Genomic DNA, 24,744 nt, shown 5'->3' with positions numbered 1-24,744 from the left:
GTTCCAAAATTTGAAAGTTAAAATCGAAAAGCAATATTTACTTTTGGAAAACTTGTTCTTTATTTAAACCATCATTTTTAGCAACAGATTGTGTTTTTCTTTCCAGATCTGCTGAATATATCTAAGTTTATTTACTTAGAAATTTCATCATTTGACAATCATCTGTTAAGAAGAAAGTTTTCCTGAAAGAGCCTGTTATGTAATCCTGTGTAAGCTGCTTTGTAGGAAACTGTGCCATACTCTCAGTTGCTTTGAAGTTGTTAAAATTTTAAGAAGAGAAATACAAAGTTTTATTTTTAAAAATGTGATCCGAAAAGAGAAAATTTACTACTTATAAAAGAAGTCTACTTTGCATCTTTTCAAGGAAGGAATCATGCAAATAGCGCCTGCAAAAAAAAGAACCTAGAGTCTACGAATACTTTAATCCGGCCCTACAGTCATGTTGACAATTATTTTACAAATACTTATTTAACTAAAAATTTAAAGAATAACTTTTCTTAGTTTCAAAATTTTTAGGTTTAGCATCCAATTATCTGTAAACTTTCTAAAGTTCATAACGATTTATTGCTCAATTCAACTGGTTGAATGAACAAGGATTAACTTAAATTTTATTTGTTCTTCAAAAATATTCCAGACTGATCGCAATAAACAATGAGTTGGATCTTTAATCCGCTTACTAGAAACCTTAATTTAAAATGTATTTATTTTACATAAAATCATAAAATCGTTACAAAATACGGGCTGTAAAAATGTATCCGTAACATACTAAACATACGTATTGAATTGTTGGAATACACCTGCACGCTATTGGTGTTTCCACAAGTGTTGTACTTTGAACTTTGCAGCTCCCACTTCCTTTCATAATTTAAGTTTCATATGCTGTATTGTTGTAGCTGCCGCACGTGTTCGTCAGTGAGTTCATTGTACTCGAAGCAGTGTCGGTGCTCTCAAGCATCATGGGATTGCTCCAGTTTTCGGTAATTGTATGCAACTTTAGAGAAGTGGCTTGAGTGGACATTTTACGACCCTGCATAGAGCTGTGTGAACTTATAATTGGTCGGCCGTTTTTAAAATGAGGGTCCTCGAAACCGTTCGACAACATTCGAATCTAAAAACACTAAAGCGATTTATTTTAAGAGTTTTAAAATTTAAACTATTTTTTTAACGAAAGTTTTAAGTTTTAATAAAAGTAAACCTTGGGAGCGAAGATAAAAAACAAATCTCAGGAAGAAAAATTATTATATAAACCAACCTTTGGTGCGAAGATAACTAAAAGGGTCAAAGTAGTACAAACAATAATACAAATTGAAAATGTTAAATATCCAATCTGAAAGTACGGCGTCCCCTGAATGGCGGCTGTACTAATTGCTCCAATAGTGGATAATACAGCAACATTATAGACTGCCATGCCTAATTTGATTTTAAACTGAAGTTAAACCCACCACAATCAACGCATAACACATAACATTAAGTTATTTTTTAAGAACGGGGGTCAGACACAAGATTATTCAAGAAAATGAAAAAATCACCTATATATCTGGAATCATTAATGACAGTTATTTTAATGTTTCTTGTCTCCCATGCAACAAATAAACCAAAGATAAGGAGAACACCTTTGTATGCATATAAAGCAACAGAGAATTGGTTTTGGTATTTGCATCTGCAGCGATAAATTACTGGCTTAACAACAGTATCGTCGACATCGTTTATCTAAAAAAAAATGAGCTTATTTACAATAGAAAATGGATTTACTGAAAAGTATTTTCAGTTTAAAAAATTTATAATTTTCTTACAACAGAGTCCATGAAATCAAAATGCAGTTTAAATGGTGAAACAGTCATCCAAACAGTAAACACCACAGAGTCAATCAGTAGCAACACAAGTAAGACTCCAAACAAATGCAAATCTCTTATACCCTTAAAATTAAAAAAAAAAAAAATTTGAAATATTTTCTTTAAATCAAAAATATCTCCAGAAAAACCTTTTTTTATTCAATACATGCTCTTTGCAATAAGACCGTTATTAATAGAGACAAGCTTGCCTAAAACTTAAATGTTGCTATAGGTCCTGTAACATTATTTTCAATTAACATCATAATTTAATCTTCTTTTGGCAAGTTGTATTCATTTGTAGGCAAGTTTTAGAAAAAAATTAGAAAAGCTATGAAGTAATTATAATTTTTGTTGTGCAAATTGATGATAATTGTTTTGTGAAAATTAGAAATGTGTCACATCATATAGCTTCAGAATTTGGGATCTTTTTTAAGTATTTTTAAAAAAGCTGCATTTCTTATTATTTATCTAGCCGATTTTCAAAAAACCAACCTGAACATTAGGTTATAATTTGTAAAATGTGCTAACTTCTCAAAATTTGTGCTCATTAGGAATTTACACATTTCTTTTTTAGTAAGGGGTGTATATATATTAGGTTTATGACAAAAAAATTTGGGGCCTCTGGTAGAAATCAATGAAGTTTTTGGCATGACAGTTCCAGTAGCATTCTCCATTTAGGAATGAGATAATAAGAAATAAGAGCTTATTTGAAGCGAATTCCATCTGGCAACTTTTTACCATCAAAGTGAAGGCAAAAATTCCCTTTCTAGCAGAACTGATTTTCTTTTAAAATTCTTTTTTTCACACTTCTTACAACTGCTCATCAAATGTATGATTGTTATGGTGTTGAAATTTGATTCCATCTTCAATAAGCACATACAAATGCAGCTTTGTTAGATGAAAGAGACTTTTTGTTACCATACCAACCTAGAAAAACACAATATTTGTTTGTTAACTTCACTTTCTTGTAGTACAGATTTCTATTTTTCTTCTTTCTTTTTTCTTCTCATACAGATATCTATATACAGATATCTACTTCTAATATTTCAGTAAATCCTCTTCTGTTTTGGCTGTCAAATGTGCTTTTTTATTTCCAATTAAAATGGATGTTTTTTCTTCTATTTCCCTCGTATCCTTTTATCAGTTTGAAATTAATGATGTTAATATTAACTTATTGTAATATAATTTTGAACTACAAATCCTGAAAATACAACAAAATTTAAGAAATTTATAAAATCATTAAAACGTTTGGATAAATTGGTTTTAAACATTCTGAAAATTTTGTTATTTAAAAAAAAAATTTTCATTTAATTCAATTTTTTCTGTATATTAATTTGTTGGTTGGGTATTTTGCTGTTGCTATAGAAAACTTTTTTTTTGGAGTTAATAACAAAGACATCAGGTAAAAAATTAGCCTGGGCCTTATCAGAAATTAAAATAGTAAAAAATTAAAAAATAGTGCCTGGTTGTAAAATTATTGCATAAATTAGTTTTTGTCTTCAAACAATTTTGCTAAAAATATTTTGGAAATCTGTGAAACTGAATAAAAAAGGTTTTTCTAATTAAAAAAAAAAAAATTACTTTTTTAAAAAAAATTATTTTTTTAAAAAAAATTATTTTTTTAAAAAAAATTAATATGCTATGAGCAATATTGGTTTATATAAACTAAACTTAAATTTAGTAAATAAATTTAAATTTAGTTTTAAGACTAATGTAAAAAGATAGATAAAAATAAAAGATATTACATTTGAACTTAAAGATCTTGACTTGATAAATATTTTGTAAATTCGCCATGTTTTACTAAATAAACCACCAAAAGAAAGAGTAAATCCTGTGGACAAAATGATGATCACAGCCTTAAAAAAAAAAAAAATAAACAATTTTATTTTTTAAATTTTTGCTCTAGAAAGATATTTTTATGTTGAAATTTTTTTAAATTGAAAAAATTGATATTAGGAAAATTGTTATTTTAATTTTTCAGTTAAAACAAACTAAATTTTTTACATTGCATGTAGAAGGAATGTTTCCAGCTTTAACAATCCGTGAATCAATGCCATAAAGAGCAACTGATACATAACATAGCATACATCCCACTATAATTGCATTGTTGATATTTGGTGATGAAAGCTTTATTAGCCTAAAACAATTAGATTAATCTTACATATTTAAGTCATTAAAAAACCAGTGCATTTAACTCACTACTACCTAAAACCCAAGTCTATTACTTGTGCAACCTTTAAGAAAAACTGGAGTCCAATTTGTTCAGAGAAGCTGGCAGAAGGTTTTTCATATCATATACAACATATAGAAGATTTTAGATTAAAAAGCATTTACATTTTCTGAGTCTGAACTGATTATGCCTTTGAAATGTTGTGTTACTAATTGTTCTACAAACTTTTTAACAGACAAAAAAAATGTACTGTTTACAGATTACTAAAAGATCATGATAACATGAAAATGTTATTATGCATAGAAAATGGCTATTTGTTGATCCAAGAAATAGCATTCTTGATAGCAGGGCTGTGGAGTCGGAGTCAGAGTCGGAGTCGTGGAGTCGGAGTCGTGGAGTCGGAGTCAGAGTCGTGGAGTCGGAGCACATTTTTGCTGGAGTCAGACTTGGACTCGAAAATTGTACCGACTCCGACTCCAGCTTAAAAAAAATCTTTCCAAGTTTCATAACTTTAATAAGGATTTTGTAGATATTACTCATTGAAATATTTTGTTCTGTCATTCTAAAGCACAAGTATCAAACTCTAGCCCTCCAGTTGTTACAAAACTACAAGTCCCGTGATGCTCTGATAGCTGTAGGATATCCAGACATAATGGGAATTGTAGTTTGCAACAAATGGAAGGCATGAGTGAATTTCTCCAGGTCTTGGTGGAAAAGATTCTTCAAGAATATGAACTTAAAGAACAACAAGTTCTTTCTGTCCAACTGACAATATTTCAAACATGATTTTGACAAATTCATAAATTTATTAGTGACTACATTAGAGTTTATTGCATAACAAGAGTTTAGAAAAGTTGTTTGTTCAGAAATTATTTTCTAACAAATACTGTTTAAAGCACTAAGTGGTGGATTATTTGTATCATGGTGATGAAATAGCCAATGTTAACATTTTACTACAGTAAATTTGTTGTTAAAAATTGGTTACTTATGAAGGAGTCGGAGTTATGAGTTGGAGTCAGAGTCAGTCCATGATAAAATCAAGGAGTTGGAGTCGGAACAGCAGCTTACCAACTCCACAGCCCTGTTTGATAGTAAATATACCTAATACGTTCTAAGTATTGGCCTTTAAATTTTAGAAAAATAAATGTTCATTGTAAGTAGAGACCTTCTCCACTTTCTATTTTTAGGTTAGTATTTATAAAACAAGATTACCAATAGATTTAAATCACAGTAATTTATTTTGTCTGCAATTTTTCCTATACTAATTCTTTCTTGTTTAAAATATGAGATGCATCATTGTGGATGTTTATTGTTGATACACTGCATTCTTTAGTCACTAATATTTTTGCTTTCGAATATTTTTCTGTTTTTAAAGAATTTAATAAGCAAATTAGAAATGATTATCAGCTTCCCAGTGTTTCTACTCTGCAAAAACTTACATCAAAAGTTTCTAAATTAAACAACGATTAATTTTACATGTCTTTTACAAATTTGCTGATTATCAACATCAGTGTGTTTTAATGGTAGATGAAAAATCTTAGATGTTGAATCTTCATTAACTTACTACATTGGGGAACTTTTTGGAAAATCTGTTAATCAACCTCAAGCTTCAAGTTTTTCTTATGGTTTGCATGAGTGATAGGCCTGAGCTTTAAATAGCTGTAATTTACCTTCTATAGCAATTAAACAAAAGTTTGCAGAAAACTAAATTTAAAATTGAATAAGGTTATTAGTATTAACTATATACATAGTTAACACTATAACTGATTTAAAAAATAAAAAAATCAACAAGAAGTTTTTTAGAAAATTCAAGACAAGTAAATAATAAAAGAACATGTTTTTCAATAGGTTTTGGTGTAAAATATGAATTAGTCTTTAAATAAAGAAACCTAAGTCATGTTTTTTTATTGTCAAAAAAATATTTTATCAATCACATTTTTTGTTTCATAAAAAACGGTTAAATAACAAAACAATTATTTTAATACTTTGCAGAGCTTCCTTTTGCAATTTTAATCCTTTTGCTTGGATTACAGCTTTTAAACAACTAGACATTGATTTGACTAAAAATTTTGTGCCTTCTGGTTGAATTTTGTTCTTAATCAATTCTTGCTTCATCAATCGCCACACTGAGGTTTGATTTTTTTGATTCAAAATTTCCCACAAATGTTTAATGGAATTAAGATCCAGTGACCATTCTAAAAACTCAATATTGTTTTCAGAAAACCATTCTTTAATTTAGAATATTCTGCTGAAATGTAAAATCAGATCCTAGTCAGAGTTTTCTAGCAGCTGACTTCAAAATTTGTTTTACTATGTTTCTTTATTACACATTTGATTTATTGTAGTATCTATAAGTGGAGTTTTCCAACACCCTTCCAAGCCAGAAAACACTATAGTATCACATTACCACCACGATGCTTGACAGTTGCTCTCACACAATTTAATTTGTAGGCTTCTTCGGCTTTTCTCCAAACTTTTTGGGGTCCATCAGATGATTTTAAGTTGAATTTCAATTTGTCACTTCATGGGATCTTTTTCCAGAAATTTAAGGGCATGTTTTGTACTTCTTAGCAAACTCCAATCTTCTTTTCATCTGCTTTTTACTCAAAAATGGTTTATTACACACAAGTTGTCTTTGAAAACTTTGGGCTTGGATAAGATTTCTGATGGGATAATTTGATTACATAACCCTCTTCAGCTTGCTCAGCCAGTTTTTGTGCAGAAATAAATTTTTCTTGACTTGTTTAATTAAGTTTCTATCAAAACTCTTAGAAGTCTTCTTTTGAGCCTGTCCATCTATTATATATTATATATATATATTATATATTATATATTATGGGTGTTGTTCCAATGAAATTATACTTCTTCATTATGCAGGATACTGTATTTTGAGGAATTCCAGTCTCCTTGCTGCACCTGGAAATAAATTATAGCCTGATTGACTAAATTGACAGCTAAATTTCTCTGAGCAACAGTCTAGTGATGTTTACCTCCAGCCATTTTACTAAAAAAAATATTTCAAGTTTTTTGTTATGCAATTTCTTTAATTCGATAAAAATCTACTAAAAAATTTCAAGAAATTTAACATGAAATTAATTAAACTTACCTAAATATTGCTTGGTTAGATAATTTTTTACAAGCCTATTCAATACTAAGTTTCTTATGCAACAAATTATAGACCAATTGAAGCATGAAACAAAAAATATGCATGCTAAATAACATCCTATTCACAATAGAATTAAGATGACATACAAAAAAGTACCATTATTGTTTTTAGTATAACTTAGAGCATAAACATTCATTTTTTGAAAAAAACTTGTATTCCTGGTATGAGTACAAAATTGTACAAACACAAGCATTCATAAATCTGCTATAATTATGGGAAGTGTGCTGATTGAGTCGTGAACTGAATCTGTTTTATTTCCTATAAACAGTAAAACTTATTGCCAGGATCGGTAGAACTGAGAAAGCAGAATATAGGCATCAAACTAACTATCGTCCAACAAAGTCATTTGTTCATTAGGATGGTAAGCTTCTGCTAGATATGCTAAAAAAGGAAACCTTTGATAGATTGTCAGTACTACTGCCTTTTTTTTGAAGGATTAACTAAGTTACTAGTTATTCTTCAAAGACGCTAGGACAGGTCATGTTTCAGCAAATGCAGTGTACAGGTAGCTTCATTAGGGTCATAATTAGGTCCAGAGATTCTCAGCCAGAAACTTAACCAGCATGATTCAAAAATTTAAAACATTTTTTGATGTCAGTCAAATAAATGATAGTTTGCCAAACAGGGTCTACTAATTGATTGGCTAGTAATGTCATTAGTAATTGATGCATTTGCTATAATCAGTAAGTTGAGGCCAGAAACTATTGATATGAGTTTTTTAGGCTGTAAAATGTAGGGATTAGACATAAACAGTTATATGACACTGTGCTCTTATCAGTGATATTTTCTATTTGACCATTTTTGAGTCTTACAATTGCTTACATGCTATTAAGTATTGATAATTAAATAATTGAGACTTTTAGTAGACATTTAATCATTTACAAAATGTCATGAAAATGTATTCGAGCTTAAAACTTTACAATAAGTAAGCATATAATAAATAAGTTAAAATTCTTTATTGTAGCCACAGAAATAGAAATAAGAATACGTGAACATTTTTAGTCTTAATGTTCAACCATTGTGTTATAACTAAATGTACATAAAATATGCCTTTTTATTTACTTTTTGAAATCAACTCTGATCCAAAAACAACTTTGCATGTGTGCATTAACTAGCCAAAGGAAAATTTTTACAAATACAATTAACTTTTTTCATTTAAGAATACTCAATATTTTATTAACAACCATATCACATGTAAAGAGAGGAAAGATTTTTGTATGAACTTTAGAAAAATATACAGGCATCTTCATCCTAAATATACATTAATCAAAATATGCCAAATATTCAGAAAAAAGACTAACCCAACTTTTCTGTATTTTATATTGGCAGAAAGAAAAGACAGTGAAAGAATTATGCCAGCAGCAACAAATGACCAAATTACGATAAGAACTTGTAAACTGAAGATCATTGGTATTTCACGAACAACAGGGCCATCCTTTGGGAAAAAAAAACCTACAATGGAAAAAAATGAAGGACATTTTATGGTTTGCGCCAATTCATAAATACTATATTAATTGCTTTTTGCATATAGTTGAACAAAAAAATTGCTTCAATATGAATTACTAAGAAACTCTGCATGAGAACTTAAAATATGAATTACTAAGAAACTCTGCATGAGAGCTTAAAATATGAATTACTAAGAAACTCTGCATGAGAGCTTAAAATATGAATTACTAAGAAACTCTGCATGAGAGCTTAAAATATGAATTACTAAGAAACTCTGCATGAGAGCTTAAAATTCAAATTTAAACATTTAACTTAAAATGTTCCTTAACAAAAACTAGAATACAAAAACGTTATAACTAATGGCTACATCTGCATAATCATGAAATTCATACCTGGCATTAATAGGCTTTGTTTGGTGGTGTTGAAATAAATTTCATCCAGCTCAGAATTGAGATAGCCAACTTCAGTATATGTTCCTTTACGTAAAAAGAATTTTTACATAAAGGAACATATAAAAATTTCTTGATACATAACTTGCAAAAAGCATTTATGCAAAAAGAAGAAGAGAGTAGTATAACAAACCATTTGGAATGAACTGCATAAACAGAACATCTCCTATTCGATCTCTAGAGTTTTTTCCCAAATAGCTGTATTGTCCAGAAACTCCTTGAAATTTTATTTTTTCCATCAAGTCAGTTAATTGCATAACAAGAGTTGCATTTCTTTCTAATAGCAAATCTATGTTAAAAGTCTTTAATGTCTTCTCAGCAGTGTCTAACAATTTGGCCAAAGCCCACAGTCCATCATAAGCATACATTGAAAGTACATTGTAGCTAATAGTACTTGGTGGCACGGAATACAAAGAATTAACTTGGTCTTTTACAAGTTGCCATACTTCATCTGCAGTCTAAAAAAATAGCTTTATTTTAAAGTTTTCAAAATCTCTCTTAAGAAAATGAAAAAAAAAAAAAATTAATCAATTATACATGGAAAAAAATATTTACTTAAATTATTTTAAACTTGTTAAACTAATCAAAAATATATATTTGAAACCCTTCATTACTTTGCATGTTTATTATAAAAAAAAAGATGATTTGTTTCTTAAAAAAAAAAGTATTGTTACAACTTTAATTTATTAGATATAAAAACAAGAAATACAATGTAAACAAACTTTTAACTGTCTTACTTTATTAGCTATGGTCACTTCCCCATCTCTTCTTAAGGCAGCAAAAGATACATACATGAATCCATTGCTGGCAACAAGAAGTTGCTCAGAGGTACAATTTACATTCTTAGAACTAAACCAGTCACTAAACATGTCTTCAAATAAAACAATCCAAAAGTATCTTGGGCCTATCATATTTTGTTTGTAAGCCTGGCGTCAAAAAAATTAAAGAAGAAATTATTATTCATATCATTTTACATAATCTTTTACTTTTAATTAAATAATTAAACTTACCAATGTCTATAAAATCATTACAAGAAGCCTGGTTATTGCAGTGAAATTTAATGGAAAATGATTTAAACATTTTTTCATACTTTTTTCTCAATGCAAAGTGAACCCTATATTTACTCAAATTCACATGCACTTGTAGAATATAATAACATGCTTATTTTAATAGGAAACACTTAAAGTTATGAAAGTATTAGAGAATTACTATGAGAAATAGTTGAAATAAAGAATTACTTTGAGAAACAGTTCAAAAATTAAACGTTGCATTAGTTAACTACACTTTAAAAAATAGAAAACTATTGAAAAAAGGTTAAAAAAATAGAAAACTGTATTGAAAAAAGAATAAAAATAGAAAACTATATTGAAATACAGATAACTCTTACTTCACAAAAAATGTACTTCAAGCTCACAGCTTTTACTCCTAATAAAATAATTCGAACATCCTTCATCTAAAAATATAAATATGCATGTAATATTATATTTCTGTTCTAACTATAAGAACTAATATGATGACATCACCCTAAATAGACTTATTAAGGTTTGTTTACATACAATATATATTTTATGAACTTTTTAAATAAAATGTATTATTTTTAAGTACCTAAATTATATGAGTACATATTTTATATATGATTTTACTAAGCAAGTCTAAGACACTCATCAAGTAAATTTCAGCTTATTGTATTGGGATGCTTAGCTGTCAAGTGTTATGGGTAATTTTTAAATGTTCACAAAGTTCATCAAACACTCTAATTATGCATATACAAAAAAAAACATCTCAGAAACATAAAGTTCAACAAATAAAGTTAACCATACTTTAAATAGCTCTATTTTCCTTTCTATGACATCATAGTCTTCTGCTGATTGGCGTGAACTTGCAAAGGCTTCAAAAGCAGTAACATTGATACTATTGTTAATCATTAATTGGAATAAATCTTGAGCTGTCTATGTATATGTTAAAAAAAAATCCTGAATTATAATTTTTGTTTAAAATACCTTAGTGCCTTGTGGCATTCTGTGGGATTGATACCCATAACTTGCCAAGCACTAAAAAACTAATTTTTAATTTTCAATACATTTTGCCAGTTTGCCATTTATCATCAATTTACTTGAAGATTAAAATTTAGTTTTAATGCTCCATAAAACAATTTGAAAGTTTAAGGCTTTAACACCAAGAATATAGCAAAGCACAATGGTAAAATAAATAAGTAACTTTTAGAGGAAGAATTTAAAGACCCAAGTAACTTTGATTAAACAAAACAAACAGATCTGTTACCTGAAAAAGAACTAAGTCTTCAACATCATACAGAATAGCTGTCCTTTTCCAATTATTGTATTTAAACAAACTGAAAAGTGCCAGATTTACAGAGACTCTATCAGGATTGCTTCTGAATAATGTTGAAAATTGGTTTTTATCTCCTAGCTCAGGTTCAACTGCAGAAAAACTCACCTAAAAATTAAAACTAATAAGTAAAATTATTTCCTTAATTCAATACTTGTTCATTTTTAACTAACCAACAGAAAAAAAAGATTCAGCTATAATAGCATCTTAGATACATTTGATTACATTCCTACATAAAGCTCCCCATATCATGAACCATCTTTAAAAAATCCATCTACACTAAATATAAATTTCATTAACTAGTTTTCTTCCAGACAACAATGTATGTGTGACTTTACAAAATGTTAAAACAAGTCTTTTAAAATATCATTGCTGCAAATGACACGAATATTGGTGCACTATTAAGACAAAAGTATTTAAGATGCAATTTCTTTGTAACTTCAGATAAGTATTTCTTTTGAGAAAGTTATGCCAAAAATTATAATTACAAACTATAGAAATTTTGTTTAAAATTAAAAAAAATTTTTTTTTTTTAGTCCAAGATACTATATAAATTGTACAAGAATTCTAAGTGCACCTGTGAACACACACATGTGAATACAAGTTAAGTACAAACCTATTTCCAGTGATGTTGGTTGCAAGTTGAAATCAAAATCTAAGGATCTTGTTTGTGAAAATAGTATTTGTACAGATCACTAAAGAAGATTGGAAATAGTTTGCTTCTAAGCATGGGATACCATACTTGGTACTTAATTCTCCAAATAGATTTGTTGTCCTTTCAGTTGCAATAGCTGCAAGCTGTGGTTGAGATTGAAGATTACAGAGCTGCCTGTGTAGATATCTGAGAAAAACTTCCTTTTCTTCAAATATTTTAATTCATCAAGGACAGATGTAAAAGAATGGCTCAATAATAGTTTCAACACTGCAGTGCCCTTAACCACCTTCAGCTCCAGGAGTTTATTGTATGGATCAAAAACATTTCCGTTGTTAACGATGCTGCAGAAAGGAACAGTAAGCTCATTCAAGATTTTATTGCAGCACACGTTTTATAGTATTGATAGATTTAATCAATTAGATATTTTGTCATCAATACACTATATGGATTTTTTTCAATGCCAAACCAACTATGCATTTATAGGAGAAATGGGAATTTTAAAGACATTTTAACAGAACCTCACTTTCTCAAACTATTTCTTTGTGGATTTTATCTCTTTTTTTTCTTCATGAAAATATCTAGTTGAAGATTTGAGAACTAAAAGGGTCTTTCAAATTCTAAAAAATTTTTACTGGATCAAAAAGAAGTTTTTGTGATGAAACAATTTCAAATTTTTTTTTTTTTTGTTATTAACAATGTGAGTTATTGTGGTTTCAGTTATCGTGACAATTTTAACATTTTAAGTTATAACTTCAAGCCGAGTTTTAGAAAGGAATTGGAAAAAAAGAATAGCACTATACTTAAAAAATGGCATTTTCAACGCGAATTACTCATTCTACGCATTTTATGGTAATATATTCTATGCGAAAAGAATGGGAGTATCGCTGTGGACCAGAGTGACCGCCAGGTAAAGCTGTTTACTAGTTAGGAATACATTACTAGACACCATCTATGGCATTTAAAACTTCTGAGAGGTTAGACAAAGTAAAAAAAAATTTGCTAAAAAATAATTAGTTTTAGCCATAAAAAGGTTTGAAAATCCGCGAAATTAATAGATTGCGTATTCAATGGCGGCTAATCCTGCAGTTAAGCGGCGTACAATAATTTAATATTTTTGCTTAAATAAACTCTGTGGTAGTGAAAATAAAAACAATCTGAAAGTGACGTTTAGAAATGTATAAGAAAGCTAAATTCGAAATATAGAAAAATTCGAAATATATGATAAAAAAAAAAAAAAGAAAGAAAGAAAGAAAGAAAAAGAAAAGAAAAGCTTGATACGAAAGATAAGTAAAAGTAATAGTGAAGTTTTTTTTATTTTTTCATTTATATTATAAACTATACGTAAACTTCGACAGCAATTTAATACTTGTTTACATCGCATCTTTACGAATTTATTTTGTGTCAAATATTCAAAGAGCTTCCAAAATTTTCGGCATTTCTATCTGGTATGTCTCGTCAGTATTTTTTGAAGTTGACGAATTAAACGGCTATTTTCATAGCCACATACTTAGTGTGACCTAACAAAGCCCTATGTTTAAAGAAAGTCCTAATTTAAGAAATGACAAATTTCGTATAAAATAAACATTTGGGGAAAATAACTTAATTATTTTAACTAGATATCTAAATACTTATTTTAAATATACGAAATTTGTCATTTCTTAAATTAGGACTTTCTTTAAGCATAGGACTTTGTAGTTCACGCCACGGTATCTTTTAAAAACATCGGCAAAAACAGTAATTGTAGTATCCTATAAATTGTAGTATCCTATATTCTATAATTGTAATAACAGGTCTAAAACAATCTAAAGTCATACAATCTTGAAATATTATAAAGTTAAATTTTATTACATTAATTAATAAAATTTAACTTTATAATATTTCAAGATTGTATGTATAGTAAGAATTACAATTAATTACACTGGTAAACAGAAAAAAAAATTTTTTTTTGGTGCCAAGAATTTGAAAACTGATTTTAGTTATATTTGGTATGCTGAATTCAAATATAAAATCAGTTTTTTCTAGCAGCTCTACTTTTTTAGATAAGTTCACTTTTAACTTTCGGTTAACACTCCATATTTTATTGTTTTTTGTCGTTTGGCGGCAAACTAATACTTTATTAGTTCTGAAGTAGTTGACTAGAAACATTGGGATTTTCAGAAATAAAATAAAATGAGTTCAGGTAGAAGAAGCTGTTTAAATAATCCTAAAAGTTTTTGCTGTATATGTGGCGAATACACATTCAAGGAAAACCGAAAAACTCTTAGTGAATTTATAAAAAAAAGCTTACCTCGGCTACTTCGGTGTTAAACTTGGTGATCAAGATAAAAACTGGGCGCCCCACCAGGTTTGTAAAACATGAACAGAACATTTACGACAGTGGGCTACCGGAAAAAGAAAGAATTTGAAATTTGGTATCCCAATGGTGTGGAGAGAGCCCAAAAATCACGTTGCTGACTGTTATTTTTGCATGGTAAATATTACTGAAATGAATCGAAATAACCGTAGCAAGTGGACCTATCCCGATCCACCTTCTGCTAGACGCCCGAGTCCTCATTCACATGAAGTGCCAATACCAATGTTTCACCAACTACCAGAACTCGAAGATGGACAATGTTCATCTGATCAGTATTCTGATAACAATTTAAATGAAGGTGATGGTGATTATGAAGGAATGTCATCAGTACCTCAACGTTTCAGACAGGAAGAATTAAATGATTTGGTTAGAGACCTCAACCATCAAAAGCAGCTTCTGAATTACTTGCTTCCAGATTGAATGACAAAAACTTGCTGGAAAGAGGAACAAAAATTACTTGTTACCGTACAAGAGAAAAGAATCTTTTAACTTTCTTCTCTCAAGAAAACAATCTTGTATATTGTCACGAAGTAAGAGGACTTCAGGAAAAAAAGGGTTAAACAGAATATTTTCCACATGGGTTTAACAGAATTTTTTCCACATTGTTTATTGACAGCTCAAAGCGCAGTTTAAAATGTGTTTTTTTACACAATAGGAACAAATTAGGTTTAATACCAATAGCTTATTCAACAAAAATGAAAGAGGACTATAACACAATATCTTTGGTGTTGGAAAAGATAAAATACCATGAACATCATTGGGTCATATGTGTGGATTTAAAAATGGTAAATTTTCTACTGGGACAGCAAAGTGGTTACACCAAGTTTCCTTGCTTCTTGTGTCTTTGGGATAGCAGAAATAGATGAACCACTGGATAAAAAGATATTGCCCTAACAGAGAAAGCATGGACTTTGGGAAAAACAATATCATTAATGAACCTCTAGTTGACAGAGAAAAAATAATATTTCCTCCACTGCACATCAAGTTTGGTCTAATGAAGCAGTTTGTGTTTTTTGTATTTAGTAGAAAATATGCCTCAGTTGAGTATAGAAAAAAGCAGGAATATTTGATGGCCCACAAATAAGACAACTAATTAATGATACTGCCTTCTTACAATCAATGAATGAAGCTTGGACTTCATTTGTAGCAGTAATAGAAAATTTTCTTGGCAATCACAAATCAGAAAATTATATGGAAGTGATAAATGAAATGCTCAACAGTTTTGAATCTCTGGGGTGTAACATGAGCATCAAGGTGCACTATTTACACGGCCACTTGGAATGTTTTCCTGAAAATTTGGGTGACTTCAGTGAAGAACAAGGGGAAAGATTTCATCAGGACATTAAAACCCTAGAAAATCGCTATCAAGGAAGATGTGATATGCATATGATGGCAGATTACTGTTGGAGTTTGGAAAAAGACTGCTCCAAAATGTATTCAAGGATGGCAAAGAGAAAAAAATTTTTAAATGTTCATTAATTTATTGTTATAATAATATAATTATTGTAACAGCTGAACATTTTTGTGAATATTTGTATATAAAAAGTGGTAATATTTTTGATAAAAATAATTTTAAACATTTAATTATGTTAGATTGATTCAACTAATCTTAGTGTATAATGTAAATGGTTAAACCATTATATCTCAAAAACTAGAGCTCCTAGAAAAAAACTAATGCTATATCTGAATTCAGGGCATGAAATTCATATAGAATCAGCTAAAAATATCCTGGCACCAAAACAGCTGTTTACCAGTGTTATATATAATAAGTATTAACAATATAAATGATAAAATAATTAAACAGCAACAATAGAAACAAATAGCAAAAGTAATAAACATATTTTAAAAAAAACAAATATTATATTAAGAACTTTTTAAGTCTCTTCGAACAAGAGAACTTCATTACCACTAAGAACTTCATTACCATTAAGTTAAATGTGTGTGTGTATATATATATATATATATATATATATATATATATATATATATATATATATATATATATATATATATATATATATATATATATATATATATTATAAACTGCGACGATTGCTTAATTTTGCAGAACATCGGTTGAGCTCAAAACATTTTGGTTTGGATATAATTAGCAATAAATTGAGAACTACTTAATGAATCTATTCAAAAAATTTTTTATATTGATTATCATTTAAAAATTTTAATCAATTTGTACAGATTTCAAAGAAAGCTAAGAAAGTAATCGAATTTTTTGGAGAGTTGGTGCCATCATGGGCTGGATCTTGCTTTCAGTGACCTTTTTCAATGCTGCTTTCCATTTTTTATGCGTAAATTCTTCGTACGAACTTAGTAGAAGTAAGTTAAAACAAAAAATTGGTGAGATTTTTTATTGTATCTTACTTTATCTTTCATCTCAAAAATTGATGAGATTTTTTATTGTATTTTACTTTATCTCTGATCTCAAAAGTTTTGTCATAATTTTCTGTTGTTGCTTTTCTATTTCTTGGTTGACCCAAATCATATGCAACGTCATCATCTTTCGAGCCATCATCTTTACAGTCTGCATTCCATGATTTTTTTTGCTTGACCTTAGGTGATCCAATATCAGAAAGACAATCCAACTTCATCAAGAAGGTGTAACGTTTTTCACCAAGATCATTTGTGCGTTTCTTATTCTTAAAAAAACTGATCCAATCCTTCCAGAGAGAAATGAGATCCAATACCGAATTTTGTCTTGTAGTTGTCTTGATTCTCCAAAAAGATTTAAAAGTTTCGATAACAATACACGCAATCTATTAATTTGTTATAAGGTTTCGGATATTTTCATTAACGTGTCGTGCAAAAAGAAAAAATTCAAAACCAGTTCGCAATCGATTAGTTTGGAACCAGTAATTAATAATGATAGGTATCCAGTTAGCTAAAAGCAAGTAAAGGTTTTACTGTTAATTACAACGGTGAAGATCAATAGGTAGTACCTGACAAATGACATGAATTGGTAAACAAAGTCTTGAGTTCAGTTTCTTCAACTCGACTGCTTTTTATCAATGTTTTAAATTTTTTTTACTTTTGTTCATAAACTTTTTTAACAAAAGATTGGGGAGAAGGTGGATGGGGGCAATACTGTGAGTCATGAAATTGTGTTCTTATGATATTAGGTTGATATGCCCCTATTTACCGTCTTTTAAATAATGGGTTGTTGCAAAAAAACAACGAAAGCTCCTCTTGATTCTAACGGGTTTTTTATTTTTTTACTGGCACTTGGAAATAAGAAGTTAAGAACTAGGAGGCTAAACCCAGGAATGTTACTGCCAGCTTAGAAGTAGCTTGCAGTAACATTCTTGGGAATAAAGTTCATGCTTTTATTTTAAATTTATAAATTTGGGTTTTTGTTGAAGCAATTGTGAACACTGAACTCTTCTAGTCCTACTGCGTTCGTTAACCACTTCAACTGTTTTTTTTTTTGTATTTCTCGTTAACATGACACTTTAACCTTAACGTAATATTTTTTGTACACAATGTTCCACTCAGCATTTTCGTTTCCTTTCTTGGGCTAAATCATTTTCTATTTTCGCTTTAGATTTAAGAGTTTTTCTGTTTTCTTTCCGCATTTGTCTCCAAGTTAATTTTAGGAAATAAGTAAAACCCGTCAAACACATTTTTAAACCGCAAGTGAGCTGCAACCTTTGTGATTTCAATAACTTTTCAAGTTCAAACAATAACTCAAATTTTAAAAATTCAATTGTTAGATAAATGAACAAATTACACCAATTTTGTTGTTTTTAAGGAATGGTTTCAAGTTTGTCACGTTTTTTAAATAATTTTTAGCAACATAAAAACGGTTGAACTTTTTTTTTTTTGATAGCAGTTGACACATTTAGTGAAAATGACCAAAAATATTAAAATCAGTTTTTGATTAAATTAATAAAAGTAGCGTCACAGCCCGGTCACGTTTGGAATCTTATATTACACTATTCCGGCTCACTCCGACGACTGAAATGTTAAGCAAAACTTGAAGTTTTTGTACCGCATTTAATTGCCTTTTTGAAAAGACCTTTCCGAATAATACTATTTAACATCTAACAATCAAAAAATACTTACATTTGGCAATAGGACTGGATTTTTTATTGAGGCTTTAAAAGAGCGTCGAGAGGGGAGGAGGCATTTAATGTAGTTTGTCACGGTCATCCCAGCAAAAAGGGTATAACATAACCCGAAAGAAAAAAAAATCATAAACAGTAGTTCACTGTGTAAATACTTGATAAAAATTTCAAAACTAATCAGCGAAAAAATATATGCAAAACTTTAAACTTAACAGATGACCGAATTTTTTTCGATAATATTTTTGCTTTCTTTATTAGCATGCTTAAAATAAACAAAGGATGCAATAAAAATGGAAACTCGATGAAATCATGTTTTGCTGAGAAGAGAATGTGAAAAAAGAGCTTTAAGTGCAACGTGTTCAAATGAGGTGGTGAGAGTCAAAGTGGTATAACTTCATTTAAACCTTAATTTTATTAAAAACCTGTAAAAACATTAACAGTTGAAACAGTTCCAATAAATAAACCAGTCTTTTATTAACATCATCCAATATTTTCCAAATTTCTAACATTAAACCTGATTTTTTTGCACTTAATGGGATAAGACGCTCTGCCCTGAGAAGTTGTAGTGAAGTGAGTTATACCACTTTGATTCTCACTACCTCAAATGTTGCACACAATTTTGCCGATTAAATGAGAGCAACGTTTAAAGTAATTGAAGAGGAATGAAACAAGTTTTTCTTCCTTTGGTCTCAAGAATCCATGACAAGCTTTACCTAGCAGACTTGAGTAACATAGAATTTGTCGAGGAAGTTCGGCTTTTTTTTTCGATGAGAGGAAATATAATAGTTATTGAAAGCCTCTTGAACTGCTAAATAAAGTTTATGCAAAGGGACTGCATTTAATTTTTCTCCAAGTATCTTTTTTCCTTTGAATCTTTTTGACATTGACCTTTTCTGCGTCTGAAGACGAGAAACCGTTGAGTGAGCTGGTTATCATCAAAGAATATTTACGTTCCACAATAGGCTTGGAGCGACATTGCTAATTGATGAACCTTTCAATTGAATCTGATTAACCCAATTATCAAACATCATATCTAGAAGTTATTTCAAACTTTTTTGCTAAGAAGGCTCTGTTTATGTACTGAGGCTTAACGTTGGTACGATTTATTTTTTACGAAATGAGATCAGTTTTATTTGAATTGTGTTTTTCTATGAAAATAAAGAAACAAATTAGACTGAAACTTTTTTTTTCTTCTTTATTTGTTAAAGGCTCGTAGTAACAGTGGACATTACAGACCAGGGTATCACTGTAGGGACTCTCTTTGGGCCAGGCTTCGAGGAAGTTGTTTTTGTTGCTTTTCTTTTTTTTTTTTTTTCTTTTTACAAAGTAAGTTCCACAAACCTCCTTAAAAAAAAAAATTTTCTTTTGGTGGAGTCACTAGAAAAAGCACAATTAAATATATACGCACTAACCTACAACTTACAACTAATAATCTATAACTAACAATCCATCAAACGTTATCTTACGAGCAGCATTTGATTTTTTAACAAAACAAGGAGAGCAAAAGAGACAAAAGGCTTGAAGACCCGAAAATACCACAGAAGGCATATTCCTTCATAATTGATATTTGATATTCTTAAATTGGAAAGTGAGGTCAGAGAAGAGTTTTAGGCCATATATATGTATACCAAAAACGTCTCAATACAGTTTTTAGTTCAAAATGAAACAAAGCAGTCAGAATATAAAAATAATGATTTAGCTAAGATTGAAAAAAACCTCAATAGAAAATTATGGTAAAAAATAAAATGTTTAATGACGTTGATTAAGAATTGGAGTATATTCAAAAAACAGAAACTAGAACCAGAGAAATAGAAAAAGAAAAAGAAATAGAAAAAAAGAACAAAAGTTAGAGGAGTAACAGTCTCATTTAACATTTCGTTCTTAAAAAACTAAAACGTTTGACTTTCGTTCGCTTTCTTAATAATAGAAAGTATCCTTCCCATAAAATTTACTAAAGTATTATTCACCTGGAGTATGTTTCTTGCAGAACATAATTTTGAAGTAATCTTTACAGTTTTGGTATCTGTTGGCCCAATTATAGCAGCTATTGGTGCATCACTTTCCAAAAAAGAAAACAGGTTTACCAATGCAAAACCGGTTTGACCCTACAAAATAATTTTTTAATTCTTTGTTGATTACAAATGTGGCGTGAGCATAAGTTTTTTATCTTTTTTATCTTTTTTTTTTTCTTTCAAAATTAATAAGTTAAATATTTCACCGCAGTTTCCAGAGCTTCAACTTGTATGTTATAATTTGCTAATATATTTGGATCCGCGTTTATTAAGTTTACAGCAACCTTTAAAGCAGATGCATAATGAAACTTGTCATTATTGGATAGGAACGGGAGAAGTGCTCCGAAAGTTAAGTTTTTTTTTGAGTTACTTTGTTTAAAGGTACTGGTGACGAGGTTCTCATTTAAAGTTCCGCTATCCTCTGTTATAACCCTTGATTGTTGGTTAGTAGAAGGGTCAAACGCAGTTGTAATATTTTCCGCTTTGCTAAGTAGCATGACCATCAAAGTACAAATAGCCTCAAAAAGGGAGTATTTTATGAGAAGCATTGTTAAATTATTTTGTCATCACGTTTGTGGAAGGTCTTTTTTTTAATCTAAAGAATAAAAAAAATCCGATATACTTAAACCACTCATTAAGGTTGCGTTTTTGCATTTGCAATTTTAAAAAAAATCTTTTTATTAAATGCTCCTTTAAAAGTCTTGTTTTATTTTTTCTTCGTGTTTAAAATGTAATAGCAACTAATAAATTAATAAATTATAATAAGTTGATTATATTAATGACCATGTCATGATTTAAATCCGTTTAATAACACTTACAAACATCATGGAGGTTTATCTCCTATGATGATTTATGATTTCTTTTAATATTGCTTACGCCATATTACATTACTCTATAATATTATCCGTATTATAAATTATTACATTAATAGCATCATAATATATCGTAATAACTATCACATATATATATAATATCGAAAAAATCTTTATATCAACGGCAATTCATGTAATAAAAAGGATTATGGCTTGGTTCAACTTTTAATAAAAATTTTTCATATCGCATTCATTTTTTTTTTTTTAAGTTAATGAACTTTAAATTAAAAAAAAACAAACAAACAAAAACTTGATTGTAGAAATGAATTTGGAAAAAAAGTAAAGAGAGGTTCAATAAATAATCAAATACTTACTATAAAAAACAAATCTATTTTCTGTAATGTTCAATTTCGGTTGTTTTTGTGTGCGTTGTTTAAGCAAAATTAAAAATCGTTTTGCTTGAAAATAATTAACTCAAATTATTTAACGTACGTAAAGGAAGAGGTTTGGAACCTACTGTTAGGTTGATATTGAAATATTTCGAGAATATTTTGTCAATATATATTTTGTTCAATTTAAGAAAACTTTTATGCATCAATAAAAAAAAAATAATAAATAAATAAATTTTTAGAAAAGAGAGAAAATTATTTTTTCAATTATTTTTTATTTTATTTAATTAATCTTTCTAAATTTATTACTTTTTTATATTATCTTGTACGCATTATATTATCTATATTTGCATTTTATTGCTTATATTGCACGCTACAATTCTAACTATATATGAGTTTTATGCCTAATTTTCGGCCTAAATAATAGTTGGTACGCATAAATAGCATATGCAGCATCATATATATAACTTTTTTATTTATTGGCATATATATCCCTCTTACATACGAATAATTATATGTATTCTTAAAGAATATTAGCCCATCTTTAATTTTTCACTTATATTTCTAATGATCTTTTTTTCTTCCTTATTAATTTCTCTATTTTACATATCTCTATAACAAATTGTTTGAACCAGTTTAAACACGTTTGAAGTTTTCTTAATACTGATGGAGCGTTTAAGACAGATATTTTGAAAACCCTGTTACGTCAAAACCAATTTAATTCTTTATTTTGTTAATTACATTACCCCAAAAATATTTTAATTCCCCTGTTACACTAAGTTTGAAATGAGTAATTTAATTATTTAATTACTAATAATAGTTTAATCATTTTTTACTTAATGCCATTTCCATCAGGCAATGACGATTAAACTTTAAAAAACTCATCTTAAACTCAATAAACTTTAAGGTAAAAAAAGAACTAAATTTAGGACGAACAAGCTTTTTCGTCTTTTTTAAAACAACGTCAGTTTTTGAATGAAAAGTATGCTCAAGTATGACAGTTTTGACGAAATCAAGACGCAAAATGTTCACGCTTCAAACGTAAACGCTAACGTGCTGATGCGCAATAACGTGCGATAAACTACTTATGGTTACAAATAATTACTTTTACAATCATTCCTGTGAATAAAGACGCTTACAAACTGGAAGCCCAAAACTAGCATGAACACAAAATGAATGAAGTATATTGAGAAGAATGGACACTAGTATGTTTTGGCCATCGCAATAAACTCTTGTTTAAAAAGTTGAAGAATATTAAAATGCCTACCGAAAGGCGCCAATATTCACTATTTTTTTAACATGAACAATTTCAATTCCATATCCCCTAAAAAGTATTTAAGTTGGAACAGAAAAGAAAACTGAGGTAAATAAACTAAATGCATTTCCTCAGAATACTTTCTATTTAATTCTACGGAAGTTTTTGATAAGCAAAAGCTATTTTCAAATATCGGGCTGGTTTCTATTTTAGCAAAACAAAATTTTATTTTCCGGTAACGATTGGATCTATTAAATAATTTTTAAATTAATTAAAACACAGATTGAAGATTGTTCATCATTTCGTAAAAATTTTTAACTTTCCGTTTTAAAAATTAATTTTATAATCACCTTTGAAATAAGTTCTCCAAAATAATAAAACGACACAACTTAACGATAACATAAATTTAGCCGAAATGCACCCAGGGATTCGGTTTAAAAAGACTTTGATCTTAGCTTTAACTCAACAACATGTTGCTCTTATATGATTTTTTTTTAGCCCTGAGTCAGTGTCAACAGAGTTGTTCACTTTTGCAGGATATATACAGTCGACACGTGAATCCAAGCACCTGAAAAAGAAGGATCCATTGTTGTGTGATTAGAAACAGTGATATCACAATTAGCTACATGACACAAAAAAAATTTCTTTGTTCACAATCGCCAAACATCCATTCCTGTCAATATGGTTAAAAAAAAAATGATACTACGTACTTAAAAATGTGACTAAGCACTTGAAAAAGTGTGCTCTGGTCATTGAAAATTAAAAATAAAAGTTAATTAAACCTTTTAAAATTCAAAACTATTTAAATCTTTTAAAAATTATTTTTAAAAGTTATTTGTACACACACAGGGCCCCGGGAATCTTCCCCGTCCACCCTCCCCCTCTCGGCGGCCATGGGTGTGGGTGCTCATTTGAAACACTCCTTAATTTTATCGTATTTGTCATCAGGTATTCGTTTGAATAGCTCAAGGCACATTATTAAAACCATGCGACATTGTTTTATGAGATACAAACTAACCATTTTGTGATTTCCTTTAGTTTAAGCAAATTTTTTTTAATTGAATTTTTTTGGGTGTTTCATTATTTTATCATTTTTTTATATCTGTTTTTTTCTATGAAGTATCCATCCTTACTTTACACGGATTGCCAGTAAGCATACTTAATGATTGAGCTGTTCGTTTTCTAAATACAGAACTTGGAAGAATTTGTAATCAGAGATATCTTTAAGATAAAAACCTCTAAAAAAAAAATATTCTTAGTTTTTACAGTGTCGAATTCAAAGACGATCTTATGATATTCATCATGTGACGCCGCTCTATTTGGGTTGTAATTGTAAATCAAATTTTTCCTCGTAATTTTTGTTTTAAGGGATAATTGGTCTTTGTTTATTTCTATAGCAAAATTTGTATCATTAAAACTATTAGTCAATTACTGTCACTTACTACTTATTTTAATCCAGTGAATTGTCCTGAAAACGAAGATTTTCTGTAACTGCAGCGTCTCATTTTGCGATTTTATAAGTTCGATTTTTGCAATTTAAAATGAACTTTTTAGCAAAGTTTGTCTTATTTAACTGCGTTTCTTATTTAATCGATTCTTATCATACAACGATTAATTTATTCTATAAATTAAAAATTCTGTCTGAATAAATATTACTGTACAAAGTAAATATGTATGGACGAGGGGGTGGGGGGTGGGGGGAGGGTGAGAATTTATAATTCTTTAGTAAAAGTAAATCAGTTACCGGCTTCTTCTTCATTAGTTAACTTTTTTAAGTAAA

General features: G+C 29.1%; 1 protein-coding gene across 6 annotated transcripts; it reads right to left on the bottom strand.

Annotated features, from left to right (window-relative positions):
- Positions 1–689: 689 nt before the first annotated feature.
- LOC145186426 (gamma-aminobutyric acid type B receptor subunit 2-like) lies at positions 690–24,427 on the bottom strand. Of its 6 annotated transcripts, none has more exons than XM_090096095.1 (16): positions 24,407–24,427; positions 20,715–21,103; positions 20,464–20,601; positions 11,344–11,517; positions 10,884–11,012; positions 10,451–10,516; positions 9,801–9,989; positions 9,197–9,521; positions 9,007–9,090; positions 8,470–8,620; positions 3,837–3,969; positions 3,578–3,688; positions 1,794–1,916; positions 1,530–1,710; positions 1,253–1,410; positions 690–1,108 (listed from the first exon to the last, which is right to left on the bottom strand). In XM_090096095.1, exons 2-16 carry the CDS (start codon positions 21,054–21,056, stop codon positions 866–868), a joined length of 2,547 nt encoding a protein of 848 aa, XP_089952221.1. In that variant the 5' UTR covers positions 21,057–21,103; positions 24,407–24,427; the 3' UTR covers positions 690–865. The 6 variants fall into 6 exon arrangements, with proteins under 6 accessions (XP_089952221.1, XP_089952222.1, XP_089952220.1 ...); XM_090096096.1 differs by lacking the exon at positions 24,407–24,427 and adding an exon at positions 21,695–21,800 and having other exon boundaries at positions 690–1,117; XM_090096094.1 differs by lacking the exon at positions 24,407–24,427 and adding an exon at positions 21,695–21,800.
- Positions 24,428–24,744: the final 317 nt, after the last annotated feature.

Source organism: Hydra viridissima, unplaced genomic scaffold (genome assembly GCF_058129835.1).
Source record: "Hydra viridissima isolate aposymbiotic clone 2 unplaced genomic scaffold, HvirCarnegie_v1 scaffold_8, whole genome shotgun sequence".
Taxonomy (NCBI): Eukaryota; Metazoa; Cnidaria; class Hydrozoa; order Anthoathecata; family Hydridae; genus Hydra; species Hydra viridissima.
This window is presented reverse-complemented; position numbering and strand designations above follow the sequence as displayed.

Bases quoted from the DNA above. Each gene is read 5' to 3' on its own strand.
- LOC145186426 (XM_090096095.1), bottom strand. From the start codon at position 21,056: ATGCTTCTCATAAAATACTCCCTTTTTGAGGCTATTTGTACTTTGATG. The intron at 9,091-9,196 runs GTTTGTTATACT...TTTTACGTAAAG, and splicing joins TATGCAGTTCATTCCAAATG to GAACATATACTGAAGTTGGC. The intron at 1,411-1,529 runs GTGATTTTTTCA...AAATCAAATTAG, and splicing joins TAATGATTCCAGATATATAG to GCATGGCAGTCTATAATGTT.